The sequence below is a fragment of the Bipolaris maydis genome, assembly GCF_028858645.1.
Source record: "Bipolaris maydis strain C4 unplaced genomic scaffold PSV08scaffold_8, whole genome shotgun sequence".
NCBI classification, from domain to species: domain Eukaryota; kingdom Fungi; phylum Ascomycota; class Dothideomycetes; order Pleosporales; family Pleosporaceae; genus Bipolaris; species Bipolaris maydis.
In genome coordinates this window covers 924601-939218 of record NW_027093864.1, presented here as the reverse complement: position 1 = coordinate 939218, position 14618 = coordinate 924601, and the positions used below count along the sequence as shown (strand labels likewise).

The window sequence follows — 14618 nt, the reverse complement described above, 5'->3', positions numbered from 1 at the left end:
CATATGCTTGTCATCGGGAGCCGTGTCAGGACTGCAGGCGGGCGCAGGCTGCAGGAGACGACGCCGACCCCGCTATTTTGAGGAGGCGGGCATGACGACAGTAGTGTGGCCAGCGTGGTCATCAGAGCGAGCATTGAATACCTCGCCCGCCGTCGTACGTATGGGGAGGTCAAGGGCCGTGCAAGCTTTTGGACAAGACCGACGACAAGGCTGTGGGCAGCATGCCGTGGGTGCAAGCACGCCACGCGTCGGTGGCATGTACGTAGACAGTTGGCGTTGTACACGGCCATGTATCTACTATGTATCGCACCGCCATGCATGCGCCCTCAGATGGGCGGAGAGACGGGTTCGCGAGGGCAGCGAATGGCGGTTGGGCGGAAGCAGGGGGCCTGAGCACAAGTAGGGCCTTAGCACCGGCCCTTGGCCCGCCAGGCCAATACATGAGTGCGTAACGAGACTAACTCGAGTACACGGCTTCGTTGGATACTTACTTGGACTCGAGGCGGCCATGTCCACACCCGCTCGCTGCCCAGGTGTGTGCGCATGTCCCTACTGTCTACATGGCACGGCGATGCGAAGCTGCCAGGCTGCTGACGCCCGCCGCGGCCTAGCCCAGCCGCGGCCGCCGTCCAGAGTGCCATGTCGTGCGGCATTTTTGCACCGGCGGCGTCCCTACTGTCTGCCAGCCAGCGACACAGCACTGCCAGCCAGCCATGCCGACTGGCCGCCCCGACAGCGGGCGCCGTCAGTCGTGAGCCTGTCTCGTGGCACACCCGGACGACGATGCCACAGCTGACCCAGCACGGCCGGCGACAAGAGGGCCCGCGGCGAGGGTGCTGCGCGAGGGCGCCAGCTGGGGTGTCGCAAGAGGTGCATGCGGCGTGCAGCTGGGGGGTGGGGGTTCGGCGGCGGCGGAGGCGGCGGGGCGGGCGTCGGTGGGTGGGTGGGTGGATGGATGGATGGATGGCGCCAGAGAGTTTACCAGGCCGGCCTAGCCCAGCGTGCTACTTACCCGCCTAGCATGGCCTCGCACGCAGTCGCCTACTCGGCCTGCCCTGGCCTGCTGTGGGGGGAGGGCAGCCAAGCGCGGCGAGGGTCGAGGGTCCTGCAGTGCGCACATATCAAAGCCCCAAGCCCTGCCTGCCCCGGCTCTCTCTGCATCTCTAGGGGCCATCACCGCCTGCGCCATCTGGCGGAAATTATCGTCGTATTCCCAAACCTCAACTTCCCTCTCCCTCTCCTGTCCGGTCCTGTCCTGTCTTGTCCTGTCCCCTCCCCCCCTCCCCTGCCCGGCGCCCCAGCCCGGCAACCTCCCACCCGCGCCTTTGCACGCTTGTTTCCTCTACGCTGTGTGAATGGCTTTGCCACGAGCCCAACACTTTTACCACACTCCGCTCTTGTTGCCCACCCTCTACCTGCACGACTGCAGTTCGCTCGAGGCCTCCTGCTATCACTGCCCCAGTCCCCTCCAGCGAGCCTAACCACAACCACTAGGCCCTGCAGCCCTCCCCCCTTCCCTCTCTCTTGCACCCATTCACGCCCGCTTGCTCGCCAATCGGACCTGCACAAACCCTCTCTCCCCACCCGCCATGCCCGTGCTCGCCGAACAGCCGCGCCATCTATCCATTTCTTTTGACGAGCCAACCCTCTCCGACCGCCTGCGCCATCGCGATTCACGCTCCCAGACGCACCGTTTTGCCATTGAAGAGGAGGACGCGAGCACAGGCACCGCCAGCGAGCCTGCCGAGCCTCTCACCCCAACCAGCCATAGCAGCGATGGCCCGTCTTTCCACCACCCTTTCCCAGACGATGACTCGGTAGACGATGTCTTTGCCACCCCACGCCCGCTGCCCAGCGACACCCCATCAAAGTCTTCGCATGAAGATGCCCTCCCCCCGCCAGACGCCCATACATCCCACTCGCCTGAGCGTGAGTCGCCGCCCGAGAGGCGCGGCCTGGGCAAGCGTGTCGGAAATCTGTTCCGGGGCAAACTGCACAGAAGCCACGCATCAAAGGACGGCGCCAGTCAATCAGAAACCTCGAATCTCTCCACGCCAGGCAGGTCTCCAAAAACAAAGCCAGACACCGACACCTACATTGTCAAGACGGGCATTGATGGCCCGGCCGAGTTGTCCACCCCGGCCGTCGACATCCCCCGCCAGAGCAAGAGGCTAAGTACTTTTTCTCTAACCAGACGCTCCGATAGGTCCTCTCGTGCAAGTTCTCCGCCCTTGTCTGGCTCGACCAGCAGTAGGCCCTCGACCGACAAAAGACCAGACCTTGGCAAGAAGCCCATATCTTCTACCGGTCTGGGAAACATGACCAGGCCCAGGCCCGGCATCACCTGGGCTGCAAGTGGAAGCGTTACCACGACCAAAAAGACTGGTTTCCTGCGGAGGCGGTCGGCCAGCACAGAACAAGTGCCACGAACTGGCCAGAGTACCGAAAAGCCTACTGCTGGTATGCTGGCCACCTTCTCCAAGCCTGCCGCCCAGGGCGTAGGCATGAAGGCACGGCGCCTCAGCATCAACCTGCCCGATGACTTCATCATAGATTGGTGTGAACTAGACAAGGAATTCAAGAGCTCGAGCCTGATGCCGGGGAAAAGAGGAAGGATACTGGGCAAGGGCGCAACGTCTGAAGTTCGAATCATGGCGCGAAGAGGAGGCATTACCAGGGAAGAGGATTTGGTTGCAGTCAAGGAATTCCGAGAAAGGGACAAGGAAGAGACCGAAGAAGACTACGTGCTCAAGATCAAGTCCGAGTACAGCATCGCAAAGAGTCTGCATCACCCCAACATTGTCGAAACCGTTCGCCTATGCACCAACCGCGGCCGCTGGAATCACGTCATGGAGTTTTGCACATATGGCGAGATCTACTCGCTCGTAGAGCGTAAGCTCTTTGCCGGCGGGCCTGAAGGCTACTATAGTCGCGATGACCGGCTGTGCTTCTTCAAGCAACTTCTCCGCGGCGTCGACTACCTGCACAGCCACGGCATAGCCCATCGAGACATCAAGCTGGAAAACCTGCTTCTCAGCAAGGAAGGCCATCTGAAAATCTCGGATTTTGGCGTTGCCGAAGTCTTCAGCGGCGAGCATCCTGGCCTGCGCGCTTCTGGCGGAGAATGCGGCAAAAATATGCGACACATTCGTCTTTCAGCCCCTGGCATCTGCGGCAGTCTACCGTATATTGCTCCCGAAGTGCTACAAAAGGACCACAGTTACGACCCCCGACCGCTGGATATATGGTCAACTGCCATTGTCTACTTGACCATGACATTTGGTGGCTGTCCATGGCAGGCTGCCAAGCCAGAGTTCGAGTACTACGCTCGATTCAAAAAGGGTTGGGACCAGTGGCTGCAAGCCCATCCCGACGGACAAATCTTCGATGGTCCTGACGGCCACCCCAAGTGCGGCAAGCTATTCAGTCTCATCGAGCCCCCGTCGATCAAACGTTTGATGCTGAAGATGCTACATCCCATTCCGTCGCAGCGCATCACGATCCGCGATGTGCTCAAGACGACTTGCATCAAGAACATTGGCTGTTGCTGTCCGGAATCGTACGAGGAGCCCAAGATTACTTTTGATGCCTCCAAGGCGTCGAGCGCGAGAACGGCTGCGCCTAAGAAGTATCTGCATCACCATGTACCTCCCAAGCCTGAGAATAAGGTTGGGAAGGCATTTACCCACCGTTTTGACATGGGCGAACGATGACCATGTTCCCCCCCTGTATATTGCTCACTATTATACCATAATTATCGCATTGTATTGGCGCAAGCATGGCGGGGTACCATTTCGCAGTCTGTTATCTTTGCGCGTTTGATGCGCAGCATTCTTCTTTTCGAGTACGAGTAGTAGTAGTAGCATGCACCGAGCAGATAGCGAATGCCACGATGCCAAGCTCCCCCTGCAAACTTTGGTTCCCATGGCTCCTGCTCCGATTGTCACCGGTTGCACGTTGCTTATCGTACCCGTGTGCCGTGAACCAAAGTTGCAATTGGTGGCCCTACAGAAAAGTGCCGATGGACCCAGGATTGAAGATCAGCGCGCTTGATTCGGCGGCATGGCGCAAGCGTCTAACAGGCAGCCCCTGGTGATCTTCCGCTCAATCGCCGCCGCAGCTCTGACGACGTTACCTTGACACATTGCAAGCATCCGACGACTCTAGCTCCGTCAATACCTATGGGGCATAAATTTCCGGGGGGGTTGGCCTTTTTGTCCGACATGTTGCCGAGCCGCACGAGGGGTTGCAGCTCAAGCGTTGGCGCAGGACAATTGATTGTTTGTGTCGTCTCAGCAAGCATGGGAGCAGGATTGGGACACATGTCGTGAGAGTTGGACGGGCAGAAGTAACAGGTGGCGTGACTTGAAAGGGCAGGAGCGTGTACAAGTCCAAGGAGCGAGGTGTCTGCCCAGCCAACACCAGCCTTGTCAACATCTGCAACTGGCTGCGGTACCAGCTTGGCAATTTTTCACTAGGCGCATCCATCTCCGGTAGCTAGAGTCAACACCCTGTATCGCTGGGTCCAGGGTTGTCTGGCCCAATCATTGGGCGAGATCCAGATTTGTGCCCGCTCAAGCATGGGGGGGGGACTGCATTTCATTGCAGAAGTGGAGGATCTCCACCTAACAAAATGGAGCTGCTTGTGGGTTGGCATGGCAGCCCATCTGACGAGCAAAGCGGATGTCTGGTGGTGACAACGTGGGTGCAATGGTAGGCTGCGGCCAGAATATTGGCAAGGCATAGGGCCGCGTGTCGCGCCTGGAGGCGGGTTTTTTCTTTTCTTTCCGCAGCGTCTTTCGTTTCTTGGGCAATTCGAAAAGCGGGGCGTGAGGAGGGGCGGAAGAGAATTAGTTCAAGGTCAATCCGCTGGCGACGTCACTTGAGAGTAAGTGGCAGGCTTGAGCGAGATGCTGCTCGTGTTCCCCAAGCGGAATATGCGACCAACCGACGCGGTACCTATCGCACACCATGCAAATGTACTACACACTCGTGCAGCATCAACACCCAGTCAGCACAGTCAGCAAATCGGATATGTTAATCCAGCAAAGCCGAAGACACCCTGCATATCGCCTTGTTAGCGCCTCTGACGCTTATCAACGTCAGCGGGGTACCTAGCAAAAAGTAACCTGGCAAGCCTCACAAGCCAACTTTTTTTTCCTACTCATGTGTTCTGTTCCACCGGCCAATGCAAATCCCAATGCACACCGTTTTGGTCACATCACGCGACTTGTCCGGCCTGCAGGTCGAGCAACAGGCGGAAAACAAGAGGAAAATAGCGGTCAAAACACGCGCTGCCCGACTTTCCGATTCCCGCCTCCCGCACTCGCCTCGAGGCGCAGCACGACGTCCATTGCGCAATCTTGTCATTTTTCTGTCTTTCTCTTTCCTGATGCGTCGCGTGCTCTCATCTTGTCGCTAACTAGAGTACACCGAGGAGAGAAGGATGCCGGAAAGAGCCGTACCAGTCATGTCCACGCAAATGATTCGTGTGTTCGCGTACCAAGGAGCAATAGTACACAAGTGTCAGCTTAAACGAAGATACCAATGCACAAATTGCCTCACCGAATTCGTAAGTACACACATTTTAGCTGTCATGATTACCCGCAAACACGGCAAAAGCCACAAAAAGCAACGCAACCAAAGAAGCATGGGAAAAGAAAAATGTACGGTATAACGTTGCAAACCTTATTCCTGGGACCCCCCCGCGGCGCGGCCCTCAAACGGGGCACATCGTCTTCCCCACATGCCACGATTCCTCTCTCACTGCAGTATCCCATACCGTCAGCCCGTCTTTTTGCTTTTTTCCCCTCATACATTTTACATGCAACATGCAAACGCAGTGCACGCTCCATCCATCCCTAACCCTCAAAGCAAAACGGCACAAAGCAACGCATCCCTCCCAGTAAATCCCGCACAATTACACGTGTCCCCCCCCCCGGACAGTCCAGAAATGCATCTCCAATCACACATTTCTCACCTTTCCCTCCCTATCTCTCTCTCTCTCCAACCAGAAACAATCAACATCATACGGCATACCGTTAACAACCCTAGCCAGCCACCATCGCCACCACAACCGCCAATCAAACACGCCGCCTTTTCCCCTTCCCCTTCCCCGCTCTCTCTCTCTCTTTCTCTCTCTCTCTGTGCACAAGTATGTAGTAATTAGGTGCTTAAAACCACTTTCACGCATTGACATGGCAACAAAAATCTCTCACTGACCACACCCCCTGCATCGCATGTGCCACATACCCAGTCCAATCCAATTTGGGCCCAATGGTCTAGCAGCAACGGGTCCCAACTAGAAAATCAAGATTCCGCCCAGCCAGCGCTTATCGCGATCAAGCCGTCTCAACTAAAAGGCTTGTATTCTCTTTCTTTGTTCTTTTTTTTTGTTCCCACTTTTTAAAATCCGCCTACATGTGCTATGCCTACTTTATACACACACATATATATATCTATATATACGCACACCCGGTCAGTTTTGGCGGCTAGTTAGTCTTGTGTGTGTGTGTGTGTGTTTGGCATGTGCGTTGCGGAGCTACGTAGGCTTGGATTGTGATTGGCTTTGGGAGTTGTGAGGGTAAAGTAGCCTGGGCATGTGATATGGCCTCCCGAGGCATTTGAAGGTCGCGGCGTCCGGTGAAGACATGTGTTTTGAAGGGCTTGCAAGGGGAGGGGGGTTAGGCAGATTATACGCGGGCAATGTGTGTGTGGTTTGAATGGAACATGAGATTGTGAATGGAGAAGGGGGGGTGTATGGGGAGGGGGGAGGGGCTTCTTCACCGGAATACGTAATGGACGTATAGGTTGGACATGGTATCAGCTCATGTTATCTTGTTTTCCGTCTTGCGCCGTGGACGCGAGGAGGGTAAGGTGAGGTGATGTAAAGGTGAACCTAGCGTTGTTTGTTTTCTTTTCTTTTGCGTTCCGTTTTCTAGTGGCTAAAAGCGGTAATCCCGTAGGACCCGTCGTTGTTGTTGCTGTGCTGATGATTGGGGGGGAAGGGTGCGTGCGTTGCATGTGCATGCGCCACACGGGAAAGAGAAAGGCGAGTCGCTAGCTGGGGGGGGGGGGGGGGGGGGGCCCTACGGCCGCGTTGTACAAAGCGTGATAGTGTTCCCGTGGGGTTCTGATTAGTTATTGACTACGTACTTTCACCGATCAAGATTACTCCAGGGCGTTTAAGGGAGGAGAAGAACAAAGAGGTATTTTCCTGGTTTGCAACCAGCGTTGGTAGGACCGATGTTGGGGCAAGCATGGCTCGGTTAGGGCCGCGGGGGTGTGCGTGTGGATGGGGATTGGGGGAAGTGTGTTTTTCGGCCTCGGAAATAAAGAGGTGTGGTGATTGCTCGGGAGTTGTCGTGTTTGGGTTAGTTGGAGGGAAGACATGTCACCGGTTGATGTGGCTAGGGATGTTTAACGCTTTCAGCTTGACTTACTAGTCTTTCCGTATATTGATCGGCTGGTTTGATCTGCCATCTCCACATAATCTCCCCGCAGGCAGCTAGTTGAGCTGGGTATCGGTGTCACCGCATATTCTTACGTTGTAGATCGTCATATGAATATCTAATCCAGGGGGGATTCTTTTGTCTTTCTCAAGGATATGCGGTCAATAGAGCAAGTCAGTCGGCTTTGATGCCGGTATCTTTACCTGTAAGATTATTAACATGGTTCCCATACGTATATGATGAGTACCTCGGATACCGAGTACTACTTTATCTAAAAGCTCATAATGTACTTGAATTAGTACCTCGGTCGTACCATGAGATACAATCTCAAATGGTCTCAGGGTAACTGAACGTACACTTCGTTTACTTTCCCATTCATTTTCTCATTGTGAGACTGCACACTCTACCACCACCAGGCCTTATGCACTGTATAATACTTTATAGCGATGCTGATGGTTATGCTACTGTGATATACTTATGTAGTAGGGGAATAAAATTGATGATGTGGGCTTGGCGGGTGAGGGTAGAGAGAAACGCGTAATAGTGGCGCTGTATTTGCGATGTGGAGAGAGATGGACAGGAGATGACGATGTAGTGGGATGAATCAGATGTGTAGTATTTGGAGCTCTAGATTACAGTCTGTTGTTTTGATGCAGTATCTCAGTCTCGACAAATATGGTCGAATGAAGAGCTTTCTGACTTTCCAATGCTTCAGGCTTCTGCAGAGCTTTTACATCCATCTGTTTGAGTACCTTATATTGTTACCAAGTTCGGATTTAATTCACAGAATACGTCCTACTGTATGAAATACGCTGACCGGACAAATATATGCCATACGAAATCTAAAATAATCAAGTCCTGTAATGTCTTTCATGTTATCAGCTTCGTGAAGCCACCATCAGCATCTCCATTTAGCGGTTCTGATCATGAAAATTGCTAAAGTGACTGCTGTCCTGTTGAACAAGAGACTTTTTTTTTTAAAAAAAAGCGCAAGACAGAACGTATGTTCTGCAGTTGCCCTCTTGTTGAACTATTCAAACAACAGTACGGTAAGTTTCATCTGGATTTTAACAAACTCAGTCAGTGCCACTCATCATGTGACAATGGCAGTACATCGTCTGAGCCTCGCTGGACGAAGATGAAGTATGAATGCCCTATGGTGAACTCGGAATAGGCATGCCCTATCATTGGCATCTTCTTTATTATGAGTAATGAGTTGCTTATTCAATCAACGCTAGAATTGCTTATCGCCAATTGTATGCACGTCGGATTTCGAGGGTGGCTTTGAAGTTTGGAAAAAGGTGATAGGGACATCCAGCACGTTGAAAAACTCAAGCGTCGTGCTTTGCATCTCAGGTTCAGCCGTTTCAACGAGAAATCGCTACATCAAGTCATCTTTATCGATGCCCAGAAACGTGTGTCTTCTCTTGAGTGAATCAGTTATTAGTCAGCGTTGCTGGAGCGATTTTCGGATTAGATATGGAGGGAATTTGACAAGAAACAAAGAAGACAAACGTTTACTCTATCGAAGCTGCACGGTATGTGACTAAAAAAGATACGATATTTCTAGTAAACAACAACATCTTCTATGCAACTGTATACGGCAGAATCTCTGTAATTTCTCCTAACTTTCTCATCTCTCCCACTCTAACATCTCCATTTTCCTCTCGCAAAGAAACCATGCAACCCAAACTTCGCCTACCACATCTCCCAAACACCAGAAGGAAGCACAGTCCTCATAATCTTCCAATGACTAACCGCGCCATCCCTGTGAAACTTCTCCAACTCACCTACATCCGCATTTCCCATAACCTTACCCCCATCCTCCTTGGGCACATACTCGTATTTAACCTCGAGATTCTCCTGCGGTTGCAAAAAGTTGCGACGCGCAATGCTACCCAGGTAATCAGCAGGCTTCGCGTTGCGGAAACGAATTCCTCCTTTTCCGAGACCATGGTCGTTCTTGACGCAAAAGATGACCATGTTGATGAAATCAGCGTCGCCATCCTTGTGCTCCTCGGATGAGGGAGAATCACGGAAGATGCGGCAGGCGGGGAAGATGGCGTGGATAGTGTTGAGGACCAGGCGCGTGCTTCCGAGAGTGAGGTCACCGGCGTAGTTGATGGCTGCGAAGCCGTCGTCCTTGAGGAGGTTGTATAGTCCTTGCATAAACTCGGTGGTGAAGAGGTACACGGGTTCCGCGCCGCCGGTGAAGACGTCGTGAATGATGTAGTCGTAGCTTCCGGGAGCAGAGACGGACTTCTCGGCTACGTAGGAGGTGGCGTCGGCAATGACGGCGTTGTGGTTGGGGCTGAGGTTGAAGTACTTAGTGGCGTAGTAGTGGACTACGGGGTCGAGTTCAACGATAGTGGTGTTGAGACCGTGAGCAATTAGGGCGTTGGGCGCAGTACCGATTCCGAGGCCAATGACCAGGGCGGATTTCTTGCTGTCATCTACAGCTGGGATAGATGCGACGGGGGGTTCGATAAGTCGGACAGCTTCGAGCAAAACGAAGACGGCGAAGATGGACTCGCGCTGTCGCTGGCCTTTGGCATATGCTTCTGGGGTAACGAGCCATTCGCCACCTAGAAGGGAGTGGTCGCATCGAAGGAGACGGAAGGCGCTTTCAGATTGGCTTTCAACCACTGAGACGTAGCCTGTGACTGATTCCTGTCGAGCAAGCAGGGTATAGTTTTGCGTTGCTTGGAGAGTCGAGTTGGCCAATTGAAGTCCGTGAATGGACGGATGGTGTGGGTTGGTCCAAAGCGTATGCAAGATAGCAGGGAACGCAAGTAGAATGACGCGTGAGGGACTGAAGAAGGCAGATGCGGATGCGAGCAACATCTGGAAGCCAATGCGAGTGAAGTAGACCGATGTGCCAATGAAGCTTGGGATGAGAGCGCTGCTTATCTTGGCTGTGGTGGAAACCGCAAAGTACGAAGCAGTAGGAATAACAATCTCCTTCAATGGAGAGGGGTTCAAGCCGCTGACATCGATGCATTCGAGTAGATCGGCAGCAGCGAAGATTGACAAGAAAAGCAACGGAAAGTATGTCAACAACTCAATGGCCATGGGCCCATACTCAATTCCCATCTTTTCACTGTATGGGAAGAGGAGAAACTGTATGACAGGAGTCCAGTACGCAACCACAGCGATGTATTGGGACACATTTGCGGATACATAGCTCTTGAGTCCTCGTCGGACCAACAAAGCTGCCACAGCAACAATGGTCATGGTCCGCTGGTGATGCAGCGATGCAGGAATGGATCCATAGACGGGCGACAGATTCAGCTGAGAGACCGGAGAAGCAAATCCGGCGATGAGGAGAAGTGCTGCTGCTCGGCCTGCGTTTAGAAGGATTGTTGATGCTGGGGCCCTCTGTGTTTGTGGCGCTGCCTTGTTTGCAGGCTTTGGCTTTTTCTGTGTCTTTTGTTTCGAAGACATGGCGATAGGTGTGAAAACGTCTTCTTTGCGTAGGACACGATCTCAAGGAAAGAAAGGTGATGAGTTATGACCACGAAATGAAAAGATATGTACAGTCGAAAAAGACCAGATATCGCGTAAATGAGGCAGGAGTTCCAAGCTCTTTTCCCACTATAGACGGACCGTATATCCGCACAGCGAATCTAGTCAGAGAACAACAAGAAAATAAGGGCAACTATGACGACGCACAAGGGTCAAAGAAGGGAATGAGGAAGAATAAGGGCTAGGAAGACGTTGAAGTTAATAACCAAGGAGGCCAGCTGTTCCTGGCTTCGGGCCTGATGAAACGGTCGATCATTAAGGCGGTCTTGTTTCGACTGGGCGCGTTTCGACTAGACGGACCCTGCGGACCCTGTTTCCTGTGGCGCGCGTTTGTGGCGTCATTACCAAGCATGGCGGGACGGTTTGCGCCCGCGCCCACTTCACTCTCCATGCATCATGCTGGATTACAGAAGAAAGACATTCGCCGGGTTTTGACACTGTAGTATGCCATATCTGACTGCACCGCCCACAATGGCGCCTCTTACTCTACGACCTGCGAATGCGCCCGAAGCTGCGAAGCACCCCGCAGACTCGCACAACAATCCCCACGCCGACGACATCACACCCACCAACCCGAATGAAGATGTCGCCATGGAGGATACCATAGACTACTCTCTTCTCCGCGACCAGATGCGACAGCAACAGGACGAGCGGGCGCAGCGACTCCAGGCCAAGAACAGGCGCAAACGCTATCTCGAAGTACATCCTGAGTACTTTACCGACTCTTCTCTCGAGCTCGCCGACCCTCTACTCTACGATCGCCTGATCCGTCGCTTCCAAACCGCATCTGAACGCGAAGCCGAAGGCCGGAAGAAGGGTTTCTCTGGTCAGATGGCGACAGACCTGTGGCGTGCCGAGGCGAAGAAGGATGCGCTGTCGCAACCAGACCCCAATTCGCTTTTTACATATACTCGGGGGCCACAGGGCGAGATAATAGAAGAGGACAAGGACGATATACCGATGAGCAAGGAGGAGGGCAAGGCGTGGTGGATAGACGAGATGACACAGCGCTTCCTAAGAGGCGGGGACGACGACTTTGACTATGCAAAACTCGTGGATGGCAATCCCAAATACGATGACCCCGAGCAGGAAAGAGACTTACAGGACGCATATTTTGAGAGTATGGAAAGTGATTTTGACTCTGACGGAGAAGGGAAGGAGAAAGTCTTGACTGGCGAAACGGGCATACAGGACTATTGAAGTTGGCCAGATCAGGTTACACTGCACGTCTAAATTTGTGACGTGTAAGAAGGATCCATGGCGAAACTCTTGGATTTGGTGTCACGCCAGTGTGTACGTTGTGACATTCAGATCGATTACAAGTGCAACGCTAATGACACCCGAATTACAGGTAACGCTGGACGTGGTTACTCAAACTTCAGTCGGAAATATGCCCAATTCAGCATTGTAAATCGTCTACGGGTTTACGTCGAATGTCGTTGCCAGCATAAGTCAGTAAGAACTGTCAAGGAACAGCAAAAGAAAACACAACGCCATGGAGATTGGCCACACCCATCTGGACAGCCCGCCTTATGGCACTCTTTATCTTCCTTGATAATTATGACCAATTCCACGGTCTGATCACAATCAATCCAAGGTGGAAGAACATGTTCTATCGGCGTTGTTGCGTTAGCAACCCACAACTACAGCAAGCACCGAGGCCTCAGATTATATGGAGACATCTTATTGCATCGTTCATGATAAAAACCTCTCAGAATCAATGGCGAATAGCAGGGTCAGGCCGAAAAACAAGATTTGTGTTGATAGCTGAAAAGAAGATGTGTAACAAACGCCCAGTCTAGTCTAGTCTAATCTAAGATATAATGATAAAATAGAAGAAGATAACGAATGACATTGCCAGAAAAGGAAGCAGCTTCCAAAGACAAAAGAACCAATTGAAATCGCAGTGAACAGTAGAAAGTAAAAGTCAAATTGTGACCTCCAATGGTACGTTTCATCACCTCGGAATTCCCAAACCAGAACTGCGCAACTCTGTCCAACCAATCTCTGTCGTAGTGATAATGGTAAAGAGGTAGAGAGGCCCCTCTCCCTCTCTTTGTTTTTAGGGTCTCCATCCCTCGCCACAAATCGGACATCGCTCAACCCAATTGTTGTTCTCAGACCCGCACTCATTGCACACCCACATATCGCTTGCCGTACCAGAGTAAGGGACGATAGCCATTGGACCATTTCGAGAGGACTTGCGAGTAACTGGAGCCGCGGAAGAGGTGGTGATGGTGGTGATACACTGAGGAGGTAGGAGTGCACGTGTGCTACTGCTGTAGTAGTGATCCAAACGACTCTTGGATGAAGATACCATGATTCAAGATTGATTCAAGTCGAGTTGTCAAATTGTGTGAGGAGTAAATTTGCTTTGGTATCTTGTTGTACGAAGTGTTGCGGCCGAGGTGCTTGGGAATTCGATATTCGTAAATTGTACCGCCGTCCCCCAGAGTAAAGAGACAAGTACACCCTTCCAAATGAAAATATGAGCGGTTTCCAAAATTATGATAGTAGAATCGGAGTTTCAATTTCGAGGATGTAAACGATGATACAAGCAACTGCAAAGATATCAAAGCCAACCAACCATCCCACCACCAAAGTTATATACCCCGTCTCTTGTACCACAATGGCAAAAGGAAAAATTGTGAAGCAAAGACCATTTGAATAAGCCCGAATTGCCTTACCCAAAGCCTAAAATGCCATCTTGTTTTGCCCCACAAAAAGGGCAGCAAAGGGCACGTCCGAACGTGCCCGTTTCCCTTGTGTAAGCTTCTTTTTCTTATGTGTAACCCCAGTCGTCCCCTCTAGTCCTGTGGGTGGGAATAATAAACATCGCTTCATTACGAGAAATCAGGGCTACTATACTGCATGACTCATAGAAGGACGATTGACGATGCCGATGCTATCGTGTCCGAGTATCAGTCCAACACCAGCGAACATCGTGAAGCAAGACGAAGATGCTGAGCGAGCCAAGATGAATCAAAAGCCATGTAACCTCGCCATACTGAATGGAAGTGGTGCGGTAAGATGCTATTAACGGAGGTCGGTCCTGTTCTGGTGAAATTCTGTCCGTGGCCACGCCGCCTTGCAACAGAGGTTGTATCTGACATGTCGAGTCTAGGCAAAAGGCCAAACAGTAGATGTAAAGAAATTGTGAAAGCTTATGAATCTATCTGCTGTACTCTGACAGTACAAGGGACGGAGTATGCTAGACGGGAAGGTAGATTGCCCTTGTCACAACTATATGGTCCGAAAAGGGAAACGCCAGAAAGCGGTAGGAAAGCCCATCGCATCCTCTTCCGAGTAAAAGACAACACTGTAGGTAAGGCCTAGTTCTTCATCGACTCGGAGCACGCCGACAAGCCGCACTCTAGGCCCTACCCCGTAGTACCATCACAATCACCACCACAGCCACAACGACGACCACCATAGTCCTCTACCACCATCACATCACGCATCCAAACTCTACAAAAGCCCACATGACTACATTCCACCCCAAGTATCTCGCGCCGCCCTAAAAAAAATTCAGCTCTGACGCACGCATACCCAAGGCAAATACAACACGCAAGTTGGAAAAAAAGTCAGCCTTATACGCCCGCCTCGCAAGGCAAACCAGGCAAACCAGGCAAACCAGCCCAA

General features: G+C 52.3%; 3 protein-coding genes across 3 annotated transcripts; 2 read left to right on the top strand and 1 right to left on the bottom strand.

Annotated features, from left to right (window-relative positions):
* Positions 1–1589: 1589 nt before the first annotated feature.
* Positions 1590–3913, top strand: PSV08DRAFT_224570 (kinase-like domain-containing protein; the record flags this gene model as incomplete). Its single annotated transcript, XM_014223192.2, has 1 exon — positions 1590–3913. One exon carries the CDS (start codon positions 1590–1592, stop codon positions 3711–3713), a length of 2124 nt encoding a protein of 707 aa, XP_014078667.2. The 3' UTR covers positions 3714–3913.
* Positions 3914–9039: 5126 nt separating this feature from the next.
* Positions 9040–10982, bottom strand: PSV08DRAFT_391619 (S-adenosyl-L-methionine-dependent methyltransferase). The gene has a single exon (XM_014223191.2). It carries the CDS (start codon positions 10893–10895, stop codon positions 9150–9152), a length of 1746 nt encoding a protein of 581 aa, XP_014078666.1. The 5' UTR covers positions 10896–10982; the 3' UTR covers positions 9040–9149.
* Positions 10983–11379: 397 nt separating this feature from the next.
* On the top strand, positions 11380–12371 carry PSV08DRAFT_45266 (coiled-coil domain-containing protein-domain-containing protein). The gene is made up of 2 exons (XM_014223190.2): positions 11380–12269; positions 12328–12371. The coding sequence occupies exon 1, from the start codon at positions 11421–11423 to the stop codon at positions 12174–12176; it is 756 nt and encodes a 251-aa protein (XP_014078665.2). The 5' UTR covers positions 11380–11420; the 3' UTR covers positions 12177–12269; positions 12328–12371.
* Positions 12372–14618: the final 2247 nt, after the last annotated feature.